We start from the raw sequence: 22,704 nt of genomic DNA on the forward strand, positions 1-22,704 counted from the left end.
CACTCCCTTACTCGGGCCATCACCCCAAATGTTGAGAAAATGTTCCACCCGCACCTTATGATTCTCTATACATTAGAGGCCATGCCATTCCGGACCCCTTGGTCGTTACCACCACCAGGAAACGTGCAGGGGTTCCACTATCCTCGTCTGAGTCTCTCCCAGACAAGAACTGCAAGAAGCTGTATGCCGTGGGAAAGCGCATCACCTCGCCAGCAGCTTACAGCACCTGTATAGCTAACAATACAACACTCCTTGCTAGCTTTAATGACGTACAGAAGGGGGCTAGTGCACAAAGGCTTGCAGAATGTTCCAGAGCCCACTAGATTGCAGCTTCTGGCGGTGGTTCAAGAAGGACGCCAAGTGACGCAGAACATATTGAAGAATACCCTGGACTTGGCAGAGAACGCAGGCATGGTACTGGTGGAAGGCACCCTTTTGAAGCGCCACGCGTGGCTAAAGAATTAAAGTTTTAAGCCCGAGACAGAGGCCTCTCTTATTAATATACTTGTGGAAACTCTGAAGAAGGAGCATGAAAACCTAGTCTTTAAATCAGATCTAATCTTGGCAAAGCCTTTTGTTCAATGTGGGGTCTTTAATACCCGCTGGTTCTTTTGTGGGCAATCCTTTCCCTTCTCAGCACAAGGGGCCTACGGAACTGGAGGATCTCCCTGGCATTCCGGCCTGAGTGCTGCCGGCAGCTTTCAAACCCCTCAACAACTGGTATTTTGGCTGGGCAAGAGAGGGGGGAGAAACCCAACAGCCAGATGCTCCCCTGCCCCAGCCAGCAAATGACTCAGTGGTGCAGGTCCCCTCCCATCTCATCCCAATTGGGGGACAATTGACATCTTTCACCCACACATGAGAGGGAATTACCTCGGATCTGTGGATCCTCAAAACCGTCACCAGTAGTTATTGTATAGAATTTCTACATCCACCACGATTCCATCTGCCAAAAAGCAGAAGACTGTCGCCAGAATATCTCCACATCGTGCTGGAAGAAGTACAAAGCATGCTGAAGAAGGGAGCAATCGAGGTCGTCACAGAGCTTGAGGCAAACAAAGGTATTTATTCAATAAATGTATGCAAAAAGGAACTAACTATGCACCTTGTTTTAGATCTTCATCCTGCAAACTAATATATAAAACCTCAAAATTTCAGGATGACAACTCTACAGGAGGTAATCCATCTATTAAAACAAGGGGGTTGCATGGCCACCTTGTATATGAAAGATGCATACTTCATATTTCATAGTTTAATGTTGTCAGTGCACAGAAAGTACCTCAGGTGCAAGATAGAGAGTACTCACTATCAGTTCAAAGTATTCCCCTTTGGCATTGGCTCAGCCCTAAGGGTCTTTTCCAAGGTACTAGCAGTTTTCTCCAGCTCATCGGCGCAGGCAGTCCATTTCAGTGTACCCTTATCTCAACGACTGGCTCATAACTGGAGACTCACACCAGGCATGTCTGGAAAACACCCAAAAGACTGTAGATCTTCTTTTCAACCTAGGGTTCTCAATCAACGAGAAGAGGTCAAGTCTGGTCCCCAGTCAAGTCAAACAGTTTCTAGAAGCTCTAATTCGGACAGACCAGGTACCTGTCTTCCATTCCAACAAGGGGGTTCAAAACAGGCTGTTCCAGACCCCTCAGTATGTAGCCAGTCGTTAAGTAACCGTTCGGAAAGCCACGTGACTCTTGGAGATTATGGCATCCTGCATCTTCCTAGTTCCACACGCCTGTCTGTGCATGCGTTCTATGCAGGAGTGGCTCTTGAGTGAATGGTGTCAGGCAGGCGGTTAGTGGGACAATGTAGTGGTTCTCTCAACAGCCCTCATTCAGTCTCTACAGTGATGGTTGAAGGAGAACCTTCTGAAGGGGAAATCCATCCCCACCCCCGCAGTAGAAGCCACTCCCACAACGGACGCATCCCTGTCCAGATCGGGAGCACACCTAGAACATACAGCGCATGGTATGTGGTCACAACTAGTAGCAACCAGACATATCAATCTGTTGGAACTACTTGCTGTGTTCAAAGCCCTCAAAGCCTTTCAAACACAACTACAAGGGAAGTCTGTTCTGGTCCTTAAGTACATCACTATGGCCATGTATTGCCTGAACAAACGGGGGAGGAGGGGAACACTCACTCTCCATGGCTATCCAAACTGTCTCAGAACATTTGGAAATGGGCACTCAAGCATGACATGTTTCTGTTGTCATAACATGTTCCAGGGAAACACAATCTTCTGGCATACGTACTCAGCAGAGACTTGCATCTACTAGTAGAACACGAGTGGCGCTTGCAGGAACACATCTTACACAACATCTTTGCAGAATGGGGTCATCCAGACATCAACCATTTTGCAACACTGGAGAGCACACAATGGCCAGATTATGCCTCCAGGTACCCACAGAGAAAGTCCAAAGGGAACGGTCTCTAGATAACATGGTCAGGGAGATTTGCCTATGTTTTTCCCCAATTCCCCTGCTCAAAAGGATAGATCACAAGATGCACCAGGAACAAATCACACTGTTCCTGGTGGCACAACTGTGGGCACGAAAGCCATGGTTCTCTAATCTCATGATAATGTCACTCTCCACACCAATGAAACTGCCTTGTCCATAAAACATGCTGTCGCAAGACCAAGGGAAGACGGATGTAGGTGATTTGACCGAGTCCATGTATTCAAAAGAGTGAAATTACCTAATTGATTTTTTTTATTGCAGGGGGAGACCCCCGCAGCCCTCTCCTTCCCCCTACCTTTATTAATATCCCTTACCCCACCCCCACATATATTTTATTAAACATGTTTTCTTTTTCGGTAAAAAAATACAAAAAAAGAATTTGTTCACTTCTTCCTCGAAAACAATGGATTCAGTCACTTCTACGGTATTGAGGGAAGACACTACCCCCGTGCCCTCAAATGCTCAACTTAGCAGCTTGGCTCCTGAAGTCATAGTTTGGGCTCTTCAAACTACCTCAAAGATGTATGGACATCCTTAGAGAGGCTCGGAAACCTAAAATCAGACATTGTTACTGCAATAAATGGAAGTGTTTTGTCACTTGGTGCAATTCAAAAACATCAACCCTATTGACTGTTCACCTAAAGATATAGGCCCTCACTACGGGGTTTCCGGAACCGCCTAAAAAGGACCATATGGTACGACAACTGCGCCTAGACTGGGTAGACCCTATGTGTGGAAGCCAAAGAAATATACAGAAAGCAATTACAAGTGTTTCAAAGAGGTTGCTGAAATGAAGTAGAAGAAAGCAATCTGTTAATTATCAATAACTAGAAGGAATATAAAGTTGGCCTGGAACTGGTTTTGAATATTGAGGGACAGATTCATGGAATTATTTGCGCTGAAAAATGGGGATTTGTGCGCCATTCTGCCGGCAAATCCCCATTTTTTAAGCAGGGATTTGCTGGCAGAATGGCGCACAAATCCCTGTTTTTCGGCGCAAATAATTCCATGAATCAGGCCCTGAGAGACTGAACTTAAGTACAAGTTGGCAAGCTGAGGAAGATGGTTTCTTGGGGAAGGAGAATTCTGAGACCAATATGGAAATCACACCTTAGCATAGGGCAAGATAGGCCTTCAACCATCCTGACATTTAAGTTAATAAACCATTTTTGCTTGAACTTTGAATCTGTTGTCTGTGTCTTGCTACCTGATGCCCTCACAGCACACACCCAGGCTTTGCGCTTACATTAATTTCTAAGTTCCACGTAAACCAGTTCATCGAATTTCCAACTTTTTTTCAGAATCCCAATCACTCAGCTGCAAGAAGCCTCCATACACTAGATGATAGGAGAGCAGTGGTGTATTTGATAAAACAAGACCACTAAGAAAGACAGACCAATTCTTTGTCTCTGTTGCTGCTGGTAGAGAAGGGGTCTCTGCCTCTAAGTCGGCCATCTCTAGATGGATTGTTGAATTCATCCAAATATGTAACACTCTTGCTAAGAGAGTTTTACCCTTTACGCCTAGAGCACATTCTACTCGAGGCATAGGATCTACTACAGCTTTTATTGCAAATGTTCCTCTTGATTCTATTGGCAAAGCAGCTGCCTGGAGTTCTGTTCATGTTTTCACTCAGCATTACTGCTTAGACATACATTCTAAAACGGATTCTCAGGTGGGGCAGGTGGTACTAAGAAACAGAAATCTTTGCTACGGTTCCTTCACACATCCCACCACCATCTCCTGGTACTGCTCGCTAGTCTATGCACAGCATGTGATTTTAAGCAGATTCACAAGTTTTAGAAGACATACTTTACTCACCGTAATCGTATTTCTGGTGCTTGTATCTGATTAGATTGACATGCGCCCACCCTCCCTGCCCTCTTGGAGTTTAAAGAACATAGACATCTTAGACCTTCTTTTCTTCTGTACTCACTCACGCATTCCAACAGGTTCCCTCACGGCAGAACAAAAAAGAACCGGAGGGACCTCGACGCCTGAAGGGTTTTGGTTACACTACACATCAAGGTAGGGATAGTGTTTCAGCCACACCCATGTTGACGTCCCTTTTCGATCTTTGAAAAAAAGTTGCAATACTCTGCGATTACCACTAGATGTCAGTGGTAATCGCAGCATGTGAATCTAAGCAGATAGGAGCACCGGAAATACGATTACATTGAGTAATGTATGTTATATACAGAACAAAGTAGGATGAAGGACGCATCCCTGCCATACTCATTTATGAACTGGGAAAAGTTATTGTTTTTCTTCACCCTCTTCCAAACAATGGAACATTTTAGATTTTATAAGCTCCTCATATTCCTGATGTGCTTCCCTTACTTTAGCCATTGCTTGTTCATATAAGATCTTGACCATGTTCAATGTTGTACATGTAGCTGCCCTACAAACTTTGTCCCACCATGATTCCCTTTGAAACACTTTTTTTTAAATTGCTTTGGTAGATCTTATAAAATGAGGTTGTATAGTCTAGTCTCCTGGGCTCGGCCGAACAAATATTAAAACCTTACTTGGTTATTCGAGTGTAGTTCAAAATTAATAGTTCAAAAATGGGGAAACGTTCATAAATTCTAGTAATAGTCTGTTCATGAGTAATGGAGTCCCATATAACTCTCTTTTGAGTTCCATGACAAACCAAATCCATTGCTTCCTGTAGGTTCTTACCATTCCCACGGCGGGGGACTTCTAGATCTAAGAATAGCCGCAATGGGTTATGATCCCTCTGTATCTTTGGGATAACATTGAAGTGTTCAATTCTCTGCCAGCCTCCAGGCTCAACAAAATATAATCAATTGATGATCGAGCATTACCTCTTCTGAATAGTTCCTTTACATAGACCTAAGACTTAGCCTTATCAGAATGTCTGCTTTGGATAGGGCAAACGTAAGTTCCTTCTTTGGTTTGTTAGAGTCTAAAGTGGGTATTTCCCAACTAAACACCTCTTCCCCAATAATCTCTGAAATTGTCATCAAAGGCTTATATTTCAAGTTAAAATCACCTGCTATTATAGCAATACATTTGACCTTTAGTTTGCTTTCTCAAATTGCCCAACATTTCTCTGATAGATTCATTGCTTTGGGGCCATTGTTTATGAGGGTCAGATCACCCCCATCTGTTGGCCTTGGCATCTTTTTGGGTCATAAAGGAGACTCTGGAGCAAGCAGCAGACTGAGGCAGATTTCAGAAGTCATCAGTTTATTTTCTTCCAGCAGGCAATACACATAATACTTCAGGGACATTTCTGGAACTCTGCTCTAAAACACTGGGTTCACTCACCCTTAAATACAGTCCTAGGGAGGTGAGCTGATGGTTTGGTCACAAAGACAACCCCTTCCTGTATATGATTCGTTAACTCATATGGCGTGATCAATGAGCTGTTCCTATTTCTACTTTGTGATTCGCTGGCCTATCTGCCACTTGACCTGGTCTAAACCGGCTTTAGCCACTCATTTCCACTCCTTGCCCCCTCCTTTGTCCTTTACATGAGCTGTTTATAAAAAAGATCTCTACTTGTGTCATCATGACTCACAGCAATCCACCATTTTAGGAATTGCCTGACCATGCCTGACCTATCACAAAATGGTGGATCACCCTATTCCTGGTCATATTTTGATACTTGGTCCGATTCAAGTCTACATTTTTAGTACAATATACTTAGCATGTACTACTTAACAAGCCTTCCATTATTTAAAACATTCTGACCTCATAACATGAATCGGTTTTAAAGCACTTTGCAGCGAAGCACTATAATTAAAATTTCTGCACATTTGAAGGCATTAATCACCCCACTAAGTTATCTATGTTTGGTTTGAGGGGGAGTGGGTCTATCTCTACTACATTCAGTTTGAGGGGGAGGGTCTAAGCACTTCTGTACACCATTTTGGCCCCTAGGTCTATTATAAAGATGTACATGTAATATTAATATCTGAGGGCGAATGGTTAGGAGAAGGGCTTGGATGTCGCTGGAGACTCACACTTGAGTTGTGTAAATGTTTCATAAGAATCTGCTCTCAACCATATTGTTAGACCTATACTCGGGCGGGCACACTCTCCATTGATAGCTGGGACTTATAAACTTGCATACCCTCCAAGCCGGTGCTTCCATGTCCCCATGGGGAGTAGCCGTTACCGCCTCCACTTGGGATATCCTGGTTTGGCTGTTATGGGGTTGCCATAAACCCGCCGCCTACCGGTGGGTTTTCTGGCAACTTCGTAATGAGGCCCAATATTTTGTAGAATGTTTTTAAGTCTGGCAATGTTCCAGGACAAGACCGATGGTTAAGGCAAGGTTTAGATATCGATTCTTGCTAGGTCCTGGCAAGGTTTCATCCTCCTCTGTAGCACAGATTTCACCTACAGGGATATTGATCTAGTGGGGGACCAGTGTCTGAAGAGCATTTGCCATATCTAGGCCATAGATACAGCAGCAGGATTTCGTAACCTGGTTCATAGTATGCGCTGGGGTTTTCAAGTTTCTAGGTATAGTGTGCGTTAAGTAGGAGGTAATGCTTTTATTTGTATCCTGGAGCCAGACGGAGGTAAGTTTCTAACGTCACTTGACAGTAGCCCCTCAGTTAAGTATCTGTTGGCCCCAGTTACTTTAAGGAAATCAAAGCCTGTGTTGCTACTATGCCGGTGCCCGGATATATACTTGATGCCACTCAATAATTGAGTACCATTCCTTGATTTGACATAACCAATGTTTTATTTTGTACCACAAAGAAACCCTTGTACCCCTTGTATTCATGTTTAGTGTATCCACTGTGAGGTTTCACAAGGCATATATTTCTATGTTTTCTTTGGTTTGTAGTTCATCATCCACAGACTATTTTATATTGCTGAAAAGTCCCAGGAGCGAATCGACTTTCGGGAGATAACAGGTAAAATGTGTTTCCCATGTTATACTGTTACACTGTATAAGGCTCCTGACCGATGCATAGTATGACTTCTCATTCCTGTACTACATCTGTTTAGGGAATATTATTCAATTTGTCCCATTGCAGTGATAACTTATTTAATGTTCTCCTTCTACTACATCCATCCAGTCAGCACTCATTCTCTGTCTCCAATCACTGTCAAATATTGTCAGTAACAGTGACACTACGATACGCAATGCTGAAAATCATGCATTTGGCTCTAATTGTGCAACTTGGTTTGTAAGTTCTCGACTCATAATTGAAACTTGGCAGCCATTTTGTTAAGGACATGCACAGCTCATTAAGCTCTACCAGCGCAAACTCTCCTGGTGCCCAGACATTGCTTTTAATGTCCCACTATCCTCATCACATCCCATGAGAGTTTTCTTGTATAAGGGTTCCACCAAAGTTCTGAATGTGCAAGAAGGCGCTCATCATTCAAACTGAAATGAAGCACTGCAATACTTCTTGGGAGGCCGTCCATCCTAGCAGGGGGGATCCAGTTTGGATCCCAGCAATGTTGATTCATTATATCAATGTGTGTTAGTATATTGTTTTTCCCCCTGAGGCTTGTAGATCTGCTTAGAATCACATGCTAGTTCAATTTCAATTCTTTATTTCGACAAAAAATGCAATAAAAGCATAAAATTAACAGCACATCCCAATTTATAGAATCCATTAAAATAAATAAAACACACACGTACAATGATGTTAAAACACAAATTAGACCCATAACAGTTGCATGAAGTTTCATAATATCAATAACAAAATATCTTTGTGCAATACATGACCCACATCAAGTAAATACAGTATACAGACATGGGCGTAGGACATGGGGACAAATCCCCCCCACAATTTTAAGTGGGGGATATAATAGCTTTTATCCCCCCCAGAATTTGTACCTTAAAATAAACACATTCTAGTGTGTTTTGTGGCTAGTTTCCATGTTCAGGATCGAACCCTGGTTGTCCCAACTGGGGGCAGGAAGCTTGGCTGCAGTGCCATGTGGAGCTGCTTGTAAATGTGCTGACAGATGTCAGTATCAGTTCTGCTTCTGCAGGCCGCCTGTAGTACCACAGTTGGCCTTGTGCACCCCCACGACACTGGCTTGCTTAAGCAAGCTGCTCTTGTTTGCCAGAGATGTCGGAAGGGCTGGGGCAGGATCAGGATAATTGTGGCCACGCAATGAAAATATCACAGTAGCACTGCCGCACGGCTGGAAATGTTCAAAATAATATTTACTAAATGGTGCAATTTCTTTCATGTGGCTTCTTTCCAAACCCCACACTGTACATTTCCACTTTAAAATCACTTCCATGACCAGGTACACCCACTTTTAGTACATTAAGCGATCCACAGACACGCTGTACAGTAGAAGCCTGCCAGGGTAGCTCAGCAGGTTGACAGACCGATGCTGAGATGTTATATTTTCAAAACTACAGGTTGTTAATCGTATGACTTTTTGCAATGCCTCATAAAAAAAGTGTTAATGTGTTTGGCCAGGGTATGGGTTGGGCTGGTTGCTTGCTTATATTCAGGGCGAAGGTGGGGATATTTCTGCCCCTGTAGTGAAAATTAAAAGTTGCCACCCATGAACCCACTGTTTAATTTCCTAAAAACTGCTGTCAGCACAACAGAAGCATTTATTTGTGATTAACTAGTTTGACAAGCATATACCATCTTTATAAATATAACCTCTGCTAAAACACAAAGGGGCACACAAAATAACAGTATATGTGTTGTGTCTGACAAAAAAAAACATTTCAAAGAAAACTAGTGAACACAAGCAGCATTTTTCAGTTTGGAAATTACTTTTGTTTTTTTTATGGAAGTGTGAAATGCACATTTGGAAAACAATAGTGTGCCTAGCATGTAGAAAGCCTGCATAAAACGCAAAGGAAGGAGCACACAAATTACAGGAAATTTGTGTGTTATTCCAACAAATATCTGTCTTTTTGAGACAGCTACTAATAAATAATAATGCAACAAAGAAGTTTTTGAAGTTTTTAATATAATCGTGAAGGCATATGTTATTCCATCTTTTTATAGAGGGGAAATAACCGGGCCAAAAAAATATGGGTAAAAATTCGGAGGTTTATAAATATCTCCACCCCGATATCACCCATTAGTAGCTCTCCACTGTTGGCCTCCACTACAAGTAGCTCTAGCTAACGTAAAGGTTGAAGGTGCCTGCTCTAGCGCCTTTACCTTAATGTCACGTTTGTGTGTCTCATTCCGGTGGTGCCATAAAACATCTCACTGGGTCCAGGACCAGAACGCCCCCAACCTTTGCCCGCAGTAACAGAGCACACCGGACGTTCTGCCTTCTGCCTAGTACACACAGTTCCAGAATACACACACCTTTTCATCCGGTGTCTTTGTCGCTGTAGTCCTGGGTCAAGGGCTGTGGCGAGGAAGGGGGCGCATTGCTGACTGCCCCCCATTCACATTCGCTCTATCTTCCTTGCTCGCATGCAGCGGCAGACAACACCATATTTTTACCACTGCATTCAGTGCCCCAGCAAAACCCATCTTTCTTTCCACAATGCATACAGTGCCAGCACACACACCATATAACGTTCTTCTCCCAACGCATGCAGTGTTAGATCACCCACACTCCCCAACATAATGCATGCAACGCCTAATGAAAGCACCCCCAGAACCCACGCATCCTAGCTCACTTTAACACTTGCATGCAGTGACGAAACCCAGCCCATCTATTTCACTGCACCCCACTACACGCACTGTATGAAGACACACCCTTTCTCTCCGCCCCATCAAGCGCATGTAATGCCAGAACACACACCCCTCTGACTCCTTTCACCCGAATGCCCCATTTCGGGCTCTGCCTCCTTCCTTCACCCCTTGGCCCCAATGTATGCACTGCCACACAAGGTGACTCGCCCACCGCTCCCGCTGCATGCAGCGCCACAGGGGCACTTGTGGGCCCTCCATCCTCCTTCCACTGCAGTGGTGCCAGCCTTGCCACTCCCTGGCACTCCATCGCCTCTGCATAGAGAGCTGCATGTGCCATTGCCACAGATGCCCCCACTCCCTCGGCCGGTCAATGCCAGGGTACGCTCTTTGTTGCCAGTCCGCTGTGTCGGTGTTGCTGTCCCTTCTTGGGCACATCAGTCGCCATGTCGACACTCTTTGTCGCCTCCTGTGAGATATTTTTGGATGCTTTTTGATAACAAATTATTCACCTTGAAAGATGAGCCTAGTCCCAAAAGAAAAAATCTTCCCCTCGTGGTGATATTTTAGCGCTTTTGTATATTCCTGGCACTATACGATACTCAGTCCAATATTTGGAGAACCAGCATATGTTGCCTCGTACAAACTGGGGGCAATACATGGCCGGGAGAGAGAAGTGGGGAGAGGATAATGGAACTACAGCACAGCGCTGGTAGGTAGAGGGGGTGTCGCATAAAATTGAAATGCGTGCATTTCATATGCTGTCATTGAAAGGCGCAGCTGGGGGAGTAGAGGCAGTCACGTGTGAGGTGGGTCGGGTGCGTCCAGTAAAAGAAAAACTGATTTATAATATTCCAGAAGTATTATAGATGCTGGTACTTCAGAGACTGTGCTAGGGCTGGGGCAGTTACATGTTGGGTGTGCCTACATAACCTTCTGTTCCTCTGACGGCGTTCAAAGGTCTGCCACGGAATTTTGTAATGTATGAATGCGTGGGTTTATAAAGCGTAAACCTATGTGGAAAGAAGCCCCTGTACATAGGCGATGCACCCAGGGGGCCATTATTAAGCACTGGTCCCTTTTAAAGACCAGTAGAGAAGAGGAGTCAATCAGATGTCACATGTGCCCAACGGAGCCCTTTATCTTGCTTAGAACAGTAAAATGAGAGACATTGAAATGGGAAAGATTAACATCTGCAGGCTTCCTACAAGGTAGTACTTAAGAACATTCTTAAATGGTGTCGGCTAGAATGGCTTCATTGCGCCCCTGACAAACTGGTCAAAATATAATAAAGTTTTCTCCAAAATGTGTTTACGCAAAGTGCCAAAAGTAAGCCCCACACTTCTCACATCAACCTCGTTTGAGGGGTGCCACCCTCCTTGGGATCAGCTTCACTCTCACGAAAAACCAAACGTTTTTCATAATCTAGAATAGAGTGGGCGGACTAGTAATCCCTCATTACCGTCGGAATATATGTGATCTAATTTGCTTTTAATGGGATCACCACTACCAACATCTGAATTCTGCCATCTTGAAGGGTCAGGTGGTTTAGCTGTCCCTGGAACACCAGGCAAGTATCTGCAGCGTATAAAATACGATGTCAGCTTGCAAAAGTTAAAGTAGACTGTCTGCAAAGTTCTGCTGCAGTGCCCCTTGTCTGCGCATAATGAACGTGCCCATGCCGGGGGACAAACTGCACGTGCCCTGCCTGCACAGTGCACTGCTGCGCAGCCTCAGCCTTTGTTTTTCCTGAATGAAGGAGAAGCCAGGCAGAGACACGTGCTCCAGTGACTCTGTGAGAGCGTTTGTTATTGAAGGAGACAGAATGAGACAGACTCCTAGTCCGACTGCGACTCGACCTCCACCTGAGTCCTCAGCTACCATAAGGTAAGTCAAGTGGCGTGGCCCCCCTCTCCCAGGTGCAGGGTGGCATGGGGAGGATTTATTAGAGGGAATGTGCCATTGCCAACGTCAGGTATACAGTTTTTAAGCACGCGTGGTGCATTGCAAAACTGATCAGGAATCCTGGCCTCTTAATGTTTCATTATGAAACATTAAGAGGCCAGGATGCCCTGATCAGTTTGCAACGCGCCGCACTTGTTTAGAAACTGTACATCTGACGTTGGCACACTTTCATGAATTGAAAAATCTGAGGCCATGCCGCCCTCAGGTTTTTCAATTCATGCAAGTGTGCCCCTGCCAAAGAGGAACATCACATTTGAATGGCTCTTCCTTACTGATGGGCAGCCAGGGCTCACATTTAAGCTCCAAGCATTGGCCAACACAGGCTTGCAAGGCTGCACAAACAAAACACGGAGGCCATTCACTGACACAGCGGAGGATCAAGGGTGCACAATGGGAGCCGGTATTGACATGTACATGCAGTTTCTATACAAATGCCAGGCACAACACTGTTTAATATATTAGGTATTGCCTTTTTTAAGGAGAAGGGCATGATGATTATTTTTGCTGCTTACACTAGTGCCCCTAAACTGTCAGGTTACTTTGAGATTGTTTCTAGTTTATTTCCTTAGAGTTGGATCAAGCTGATCGCACCTGACACGTTTCTCTGAAGAAAAAAAATTACTAATTCTATGAATGTATCTATAACTGCTTCCCAAAATGATACCCGGTCCCCCAGCTGGAGGTGACATCTATTGCTGTGACACTTTGTCCCTCTTCGCACTCACTCAACATGCTTAGCATACATGGAGCAACAAGAAACTCTGTTAGAATATCTACGATTGAGGCATTCCGTTATAGTTTACACTGCCAACTCAGTCACTTCTAGGTGATCCCAAGTAAACATATAGAGAAACGAAATGCACAGTGGGGAGGTCACACGATTCGCCCAGGATCACACAATCTGGGAAAGACTGGATTTTCTTCAAGATGTCCCTGTACCCCAGGCCTGGCTTGGAAAGTGCAGACACTGCCTGAGATATCAGCCTGACATAGCATACGAAATCCTCATGAAACCATATAAAGTAAAATGAGGATGAGCCAATCGCAAGAAGGGCTGCTTCATGGGACTGTGTCCTCTTTTCCATAGTAATGTCTAAGGTAGGCAAGGGAAAACACTTGATGTATGCTCTAATATCAGTAGGCCTCACTTAAGGCACACCCCTCCACCTCTTTCCACCAACTCACACCTGCTTGAAGTTTGGATGGTACCACACCTAAAGCATGGTCTCTGACATGAGGGCTACCTGCATTTCTGTAGTTCAAACCCAGCAGCAGCAGTCTGTTTGTGACCCTTCCAAATATCCATGCTCCTGACTATTTCTTAAGAGTTAATGCTTGCAGGTATCAATGGGGGCTTTAAAGGTCAGAGATCTGGCATGCCTGGTCCAGCTTATTCTGAGAAGCTATATGGAGTGGTTGGTCATGCAAGGCGGGCAAGAGAAAACCTGTGAAATGTAAGCCAGGATAGTGAGGGTGCTGTGAAGACTGAGGAGAAAGTGCTGAGTAAGTATACAGATGAGAGTTGTGGGGTGCTGGCCATGGGGGAATGGGAAGGGAGGGACTGGGTTGCAGTAGAGTGTGGGACTGCAAAGTGAAAAAGGGTAGAAAGGGTGCAGAGGACAGAAAAAGAGAGGAGCAAGGGAGGGGAGAGATGGAGACACGAACAGAGCGCAGATGAAAGATAGGGATGGAGTACAAGAAGGGAAAACTCCAGGGCTCAGCGCCATTAAGTATATGTATGCTTGATTTTAATGGTCAATCAAACAAAAAAGTTTATTAGCCCTCTTTAGGTTGATTACACGTGTTTCGGCCCGACTTAGCTTTTTTCAAATCGGGGCCGTGGATAACATGAAAGATCCATATGACTGTTGTCAGGTAAGTAATAGCGGGGTCAAATCCCCAAGTCCAAAAATCTTTTTGTTCTAAAATTGCACGTGTCAGCTGGTGTCGGCTGGTGTCCATGCTCACAAGGCCTGCACAAGGACGATTAGAAGTAGTTTGTTGAAATAATTGCAGATATATACACTGTTTTCTATGATGGAAAATATGTGTGCTACATAAGAAAGATTGGTTAGAAGTATAGAAAAATCGTGACTGACAAAATGCTTGAATTTATGCCCTGTGCAACTTAAGGCAGCTTAACACTACTCAATAATGTTGTTAATTGGAATAATGTGTCTAAAGTTGGAGTTCACAGTACGTCCCGCAGGGGTTCATTTCCCTGTGGGACGTAAGGCAGCTAATCGCTGCCCAACAGTGAACTCAATCTTATTGGTAAGTACGTATTGATCCCAGGGTTAGGGATCCTCCAATAAAAGTGATCGAGGTTATAATGGTAGGTGTTTGATATAGAATTAACATTCACATTTATACACTTATAGAGAATAATAGTTGTTGTGTAATCAAAGAGTCCGTTAACCTTGGAGTTAAACTTAAATAGATAGACAGCTACACGAGCAGATATATGTATAATATTTCTGAAGTGTTGAAAAGACACATTCACGCATGCGCGGAGGAGATTAGTGAAACGTATCACGGCATCGCGCACAGCAGCGCGCATGCGCGGGAATGAGAAGTGTTGATAAATGCTGTTACGAGTGGCGGCAGCTCTTTTTGAATAGCTGTCGCGTACGGAGAGCAGGAGAATAGAGGTAAGCACAGCGTAAAAGGAGGTTGAGTGGGAATACTGAAGGAGGGGGACCACAGATAAAGAAATAGTTATACACATATGTACAAATATCTGTTTCAGATGATACGCGCTAGATAAGGATACTGACAACAGAGGTGAACATACACTCTGGGGACGAAAAGCCAAACAGGTAGAAAGCGTTTAGTATATGATGTTACTATATTGTGAAATGAGGTTTAACAATGATCTATAATGGATGTTTTTGTATTTTTTTGTATTTTTTGACTTGTTATATTGATGTGAACGCCATGATGGAACACAACTTTAACCTGGTATGTGCATGCATTTACTTTACGATTTCACGTCTGGGTGAACCAATGGGTCATGGTGTTGTGAATATCAATGATTGATAACAAATAGTGTTGATAGCCCTGATGATGGACGGATGTCCGAAATGCATTGGCAACAATTTTGAAACACTGATTGGTCAAGAATAAATAAACAATTGAAATATTGGAAATATTATAACTAAAGTGGTGGATTACTTAACGAAGAAATATAAATTACTAATGAAAAAGAATTGAAACCCGTCGAGGGGAGAAAGAGCGAGCTCAGCCAGGGTTGGAAGTTATTCAGCCCTATCGTATGGATATTGTTTCAGAACCTAGTGCCTAGGCTCAAGGGTGAGCCCCCACAATTGATTGTAGAAAAGTGAACAAGTAGCAACAAAGCAGTGCCCACCCCATTTCCTAATTGTACATTTGCTCCCAGTGGCACACTAATTGGGTGGAGGCACGCGTTAATATGTCCTTTGAAGATATTGAACAACTTACAAATGTAAGAGCAGAAACCTTAGGTTTCACATCGGCAGAAGCCGAGGCAATCCTGACACAAATCAGTGATTCAACATGGAAAACAAAAACGAATGATCCTGATCCTACAAGAAGAATAAAACAACTGGAATATCTAATTCGTAAGGAAATCAATAGGAAGCTTCATGCAATTACGTTAGGACGTTACTTTAAAAACCAGAGAATTCCCAGGGGACTAAGAATTAATTTGAGACCAACGTTATGTAAAGAAGATAAAGAATTTGTGCGCAAATGGGAGGCGATTTTGAATAAGTGTTCGCTAGACTTGATTCTTTTAACTATTCAAGAGCTCACCAAAAATGTTAAAACTCTAAACGAAGAAATAGAAGAAATAGAAAAAGAATTGTGTACAGTGATTGGTAAAGAAGAATTAGGAGCAATATTGGTTGACATCAACCATAAACTTGAATCATACAAAAGTGAAATTGAATCCAAAAAAGTGAGGAAATTTCGACGGGATACTTATGATTATTTGAACGGAGAAGTTTACACTTGGATGGACAAATATCAAACCCCATTCCAAAAGAAACAACACCAGGGGAGTACAGACAATGCCTCCAGTACGGATTCTGAAGATTCTAGAGTAAAACAAAGTACAGTCGAAGGAAGGAGGATAATAGAACAACAAGTAGAACCTACCACATCTGAAAGAGCATCTAGAGCAGCCCGACCTTTTTTAGAACGAGAGACAGAAGAAAGAGAACGAGACGAGGGAAGAGAAAAAGGAAGTCAAAGAGTAGAGACCCGGGGAGCGAGACAGAAGAAAAGTTAGTTGTGAACATATCGTCCAGAATATTAACCAAAAGTGAAGAAATGTTACTTCAGAAAGGGCTCAGTTATGTACCTACGCATAGCACAACTTTATTTGAGACTAAGATTGACTTATTCAAATTGGTGAGAAAATTAAAATTAAAAGTGTTTTTTGATGAACTCGATACATCACAACTTAAAGAACAAGACCCAGAGGAACTACAAGAGTTCAGAAAAAAAAGTAATTTTATGCCACCCATAAATGTACCATCTATCGATATTTTTCATCGACAAGTACTCAAAGATCTTAAGAAAGTGTCATTTAAACGGAAGGGATATGGAAATTTGAAACCGAATGAGTTCAAATTATTGAAAAATTTATATGGAGATGACAAGATAACTATACGCCCAGCGGACAAAGGAGGAGCACTTGTAATAATGAACAGTCAAGATTATCATGACGAATGCATGAATCAGCTCAGAAACATGGATGTATATTCTGAGCTAGATAATGACCCAACTATTGAGATAATGAAGAATCTAGATGAACTTCTGGGGAAAGCAGAGGAATTAGAATGGATAAGTGCCAAAACACGATCTTTTCTCACAAATAAATACCCAAGAATACCGAACTTCTACACGCTACCCAAAATACATAAGAGTTTCACGAAACCACCAGGTAGACCGATAGTCTCTGGAGTAGACAGTGTACTACAACCATTGGGCCAATACATTGACCAGTTTTTACAACCATTGATACAAAAGACAGATACCTGCATTAAAGACACTAATCATTTTTTGGAAATATTGGAGAAAAATGTATTCACAGAAACCTCAATTATGTTTACAATTGACGTGAAGAGCCTTTACACTTCTATTCCACATAACCTGGGTCTAGAAGCAATAGAATGGTTACTCCTCCAGGAAGGTGATTTGAAAGCTATGAAAGAATTTATTTTGGTATTATTACAGTTTATATTTGAAAATTCATATTTTCAATATAGAAACAAATTCTTTATTCAAAAATCTGGGACAGCGATGGGGGCCTCAATGGCTCCCACATATGCAAATACTTTCATGCACAAATTTGAAAAGGAATATGTACTTGATCATGCAGTATGGAGGAATTATATAACAATGTGGGTCAGATTTATAGATGACATCTTTGGAATATGGAATGGCCCAGAGGAATCTTTTAATGATTTCTTTACCTATCTTAACAACATCGATCAACGCATACAATTCACAAAAGAAACCTCAAGAACACGGATTCACTTCCTAGATGTAGAAATACGTATTCACAACAATGATTTTCTGACCGGCATCTACAGAAAAGAAACAGACCGAAATAATTTACTTCATCGACTAAGTTTTCACCAACCGAGTCTAATTAGAAATTTGCCCTTCAGTCAAATGATGAGAGTAAAAAGGATTGTTAATGACCCAAGAACATGCGCGGTAGAAATTGAGAACATGGGGAGGAGGTTTGAAGCAAGAGGATACAAACCAGCGGAGATAGAATCTGCTAAAGAACGAGTGATGGAATCCACAGCAAGTGGCATAAGGAGAGAGAAGAAGGAACCAAATATAGTATATGTGTCATGTTACTCAGTAGAAAGCAACAAGATAAAGAGTGTAATTAAGAAGAACTGGAGTACATTGACCAGTGATATGCGAGTTGAACACTTATTCAGGGAATTACCAACCTTTGCGTATAAGAGGAGTGCAAACTTGAGAGATAGATTGTTTAAAACAAGACCTGAAAAGAAAGCAATGGATATATTGAGAAAAGGAACTTATCCCTGCTTACATTGCAGTAACTGTAACTTCATAATAAAAGGGGATACAGTTGATCATCCTCGTACAGGTGAAAAAATAAAACTTAAAGGATACGCAACATGTGACACTTCAAACATAGTATACAGTATTAAATGTCCGTGTGGCATCTACTATGTTGGACAATCTAAGAGACCTGGAAAGTTGCGATGGAACGAACATAGATCGTGTATTCGAAATAACAATCCGAATTCGGCAGTAGCCAGACATTGGAACATAATGAAGCATAACATCAGCCAGATGAGGATTCAAGTCTTGGAGACTATTAGACAGAATAATGCACATGAGGATTTGGGAAGAAGATTGAATCAACGAGAATCGTTTTGGATCGACCGGCTTGACTCCCTGAGACCAGGGGGCATTAATGAGGAGTTGAACTTTATGTGTTTTCTATGATGGAAAATATGTGTGCTACATAAGAAAGATTGGTTAGAAGTATAGAAAAATCGTGACTGACAAAATGCTTGAATTTATGCCCTGTGCAACTTAAGGCAGCTTAACACTACTCAATAATGTTGTTAATTGGAATAATGTGTCTAAAGTTGGAGTTCACAGTACGTCCCGCAGGGGTTCATTTCCCTGTGGGACGTAAGGCAGCTAATCGCTGCCCAACAGTGAACTCAATCTTATTGGTAAGTACGTATTGATCCCAGGGTTAGGGATCCTCCAATAAAAGTGATCGAGGTTATAATGGTAGGTGTTTGATATAGAATTAACATTCACATTTATACACTTATAGAGAATAATAGTTGTTGTGTAATCAAAGAGTCCGTTAACCTTGGAGTTAAACTTAAATAGATAGACAGCTACACGAGCAGATATATGTATAATATTTCTGAAGTGTTGAAAAGACACATTCACGCATGCGCGGAGGAGATTAGTGAAACGTATCACGGCATCGCGCACAGCAGCGCGCATGCGCGGGAATGAGAAGTGTTGATAAATGCTGTTACGAGTGGCGGCAGCTCTTTTTGAATAGCTGTCGCGTACGGAGAGCAGGAGAATAGAGGTAAGCACAGCGTAAAAGGAGGTTGAGTGGGAATACTGAAGGAGGGGGACCACAGATAAAGAAATAGTTATACACATATGTACAAATATCTGTTTCAGATGATACGCGCTAGATAAGGATACTGACAACAGAGGTGAACATACACTCTGGGGACGAAAAGCCAAACAGGTAGAAAGCGTTTAGTATATGATGTTACTATATTGTGAAATGAGGTTTAACAATGATCTATAATGGATGTTTTTGTATTTTTTTGTATTTTTTGACTTGTTATATTGATGTGAACGCCATGATGGAACACAACTTTAACCTGGTATGTGCATGCATTTACTTTACGATTTCACGTCTGGGTGAACCAATGGGTCATGGTGTTGTGAATATCAATGATTGATAACAAATAGTGTTGATAGCCCTGATGATGGACGGATGTCCGAAATGCATTGGCAACAATTTTGAAACACTGATTGGTCAGGAATAAATAAACAATTGAAATATTGGAAATATTATAACTAAAGTGGTGGATTACTTAACGAAGAAATATAAATTACTAATGAAAAAGAATTGAAACCCGTCGAGGGGAGAAAGAGCGAGCTCAGCCAGGGTTGGAAGTTATTCAGCCCTATCGTATAGATATATACACTACACCATACCTGTCTGTGCATTGATTGGGCCTGATAATACACACAGTGACCCCCCTCTCCCAGGTGCAGGCCGGCATGGGGAGGATTTATTAGAAGGAACTTGGGAGCACAGGCTCGATGCTCTCCCACTGCCCCAGTGTCATCTGCGCTCCTGTCTTGTTCCTCTCCAGGAAGAGACAGTCACAGCAGGCTGTTCCTGCATCAACTCCCTTTTCACTCAATCCTACCTGCAGCCTAGGTCTGAAGTCAGGGCTAACCTTAAATGAGGTATATATTCACCTCTGACCTGTCCTGTAGTGGGAGCTGGTGCTAGGGTGCGTGGCATCTTGCCTTGCGAAACAGCATCATGTTATTTGGGCTATCTTAGCAACGCCAGTTCTGGTTTAGATAAAGCCACTGACTTAGGGATGTTTACTACAAAACCCTGTGTAGTTAATAACTTAATTGGAGCTGGGAACATACTACTAGTGTAATACAAATGTCTTAGCCAGGGATGCCTTCATCCACTCTATTAGCACTATGCATGTCCTTCACTGAAATCCTGCTAAAAACCAGCAATGGCAAGTGTTTGCTTGTCTATACGTATTGGGCATTTGCTAGGCACTGCTATTAAATGTCCAGGTACTTGCACCATTTTGCACCTGCTACCATCAGTGGGTACCTAATACCACTATGGCAGTGCTTGGCAAGTGCCTTTTCCATGCCTACATTAAAGCCCAAATGGTTGGTGTTGCCAATGCTTGTTTTAAAACTGCATGTTTGTTACCCTCCACCAGATGACTAATGCATTGTAGACAAGTTTTAATAGCGGCAACCATAAGCCATCTTGGTGACCCAGAAAAAAATAAAGCAGAGCCTCGAGATTCAAACAGCGCTTGTTCCGCTATCCATGTAAATCCAGTAAATACCCTGGTGCCGAGGTATGATTGCAGCCCATACACTGCTGTAAAGGGGCTCAAGTGGAATAGGATAGGATGGGTTGGCGAAACTCCATCAAGCATCTGCATTTAAAGCGCAGGTGAGAGTATTATAAAAGATCTCTCTAAATGTCCATTGCTGGGAGGATTTTATACTCTGAACTACTTTTCTTTTTCTTAATTTTCTTCGGTGTTGTTTTCTTCTTTTCTCTTCTTTTATACAGTGATGATATATGTAATTTAATACATACTGCTATTTTAATTTTGTGAAAAGTCGAGTTCTTTAAAAAGCAAAGTCCCCAAGGTGTCCCCTATCCCCCCCCAGATGTTATGAGTCTCCTACGCCCCTGTATACAGAACCCCAGAGGCAACATGTTGGCTACTAATAGCAGCACTACAATGCTTACTCGGTCAATCAGGTTAAGATCTAAGCGAGGCATACTACATTATAAGGAGTATGATGCCACAACTTTAAGGTACCTTCTTCGGTCTTAACCTCCAGGCCCACACAAGATATTTACCAGTTGAATAGACTGCTAGAACATCACTGGAATTGGTACATATCGACATGGCCTCTGAAGTTCTGCGACTTCCTTGGACCCCGAACAGCAGCTTTAAGTAGCATTTCTTTGCTGTCAAGTTCACAGGGTATATCAGAAGGAAGTGAACCAAGGTTTCACTGGAACACCCACAAAGTGGGCATACTGGTGATACCACATTGTTCCATTTATTACGAAGGCTAGCAATCTGGAGGATCCCTTTGGGCCATTTAATGTACAATGCTCTTTTGAATGTGGGGTTCACATAATTTAAGTACTCCTCGTATCCCTGATGTAGCTTTACCTTCCACTAGTGAATCAGGAGTGATAATCCTTCTACCTTAGAGCTAATATCACGATAAACCATGAGCAAGAATGCTGACTTAACTGCTGCCTTAGCTGAATTAGTTATGTTACTCGACTCAGTCCAGTACTCGCCCAAGCCCAGGGTAGACAATTCTTCCTTAACATGGGCAAACCATGGGTGTGAGAAGGGCCCCCATCCTAAGATATAACATCCAAGCTGCTTCTTTAAACTTCATCAAAGAATTATTTGACCATAAGTGAACCCAGTAATTTACCGGCAGCAAACGGCAGATTGATTTAATGCCTTACATCTTTGTTTCTAAGAATACAGGCAGATTTAGCGCAGTTAAGGTAACCCAAGGATGGTCTTCGGGTACTTATTTTTCACAATGGATAGGGAGGCAGAACTTGTTTGCCCCCATAGTTCTGCCCCAATAAATTGCAGCCTTCCTAGCTTGGGCTTTGTAGGCCTCTAAGGAAATGCGAACTGCGCTGTTTCCATGTTCGTTAGTGCACCTCGAGACATTAAGAGCCAAACAATCTCTGTTACAGAAATCCACAAACATCTTCAATTGTTTGCCAATGCCCATAGGTGTTAGGGACAGTAAGAGTGCATCGTCAGCAAACATTAAGACGGGAAGACTCCCTTCTCAATCTTAATGGATTGAGTCGTGCATTCATCAGTTCCCCAACGGACCACGGCTGCACTGCCAAAATACAGGTTCTGGATGGATACCAACAAGGTTGGGGGTATGTTAAGTCCACAAAGGACGTCCCACAGTCGACTCCTTGGTACCGTGTCAAAAGCTGTCTGAAGATCAACGAAGATGATGGCATAAACACTTTTCTTTCTTAGGACAGCATACTTGTCACATATTAACTTCAACCAAAGGCTTTGATCAATGGCACTCAAACCGCTACAGAGCCCAGCTTGTCAATGATTAATAATATGATTATCAATGATCCAAGATTCCAAATGGCTTAGGATCGCTCTCGCATAAACTTTCCCCCCTGTGTCCAACAAAGATATTGGACGGAGTATTGCATGGCTTGTTTTTTGAAATTCAAAAAGGGACGTTGACAGGGCGTGTCTGTAATACTATCTGGAGTGTGACTATATTTATAAGAGTGAACATTTATGCATGGCTGGGTTTGT

General features: G+C 42.7%; 1 protein-coding gene across 1 annotated transcript in view; it reads left to right on the forward strand.

Annotated features, from left to right (window-relative positions):
- The window catches only part of TEX47 (testis expressed 47), a 937,506-nt gene that overhangs the window by 233,427 nt on the left and 681,375 nt on the right, over nucleotides 1–22,704 (forward strand). Inside the window, exon 2 of the mRNA XM_069647358.1 lies at nucleotides 7,288–7,357. Within this exon, the coding sequence (XP_069503459.1) occupies nucleotides 7,288–7,357 (70 nt within the window). The remainder of the gene's footprint in view (nucleotides 1–7,287; nucleotides 7,358–22,704) is intronic.

This window comes from Ambystoma mexicanum, chromosome 2q, assembly GCF_040938575.1.
Source record: "Ambystoma mexicanum isolate Mex_15411 chromosome 2q, UKY_AmexF1_1, whole genome shotgun sequence".
Classification (NCBI taxonomy): Eukaryota; Metazoa; Chordata; class Amphibia; order Caudata; family Ambystomatidae; genus Ambystoma; species Ambystoma mexicanum.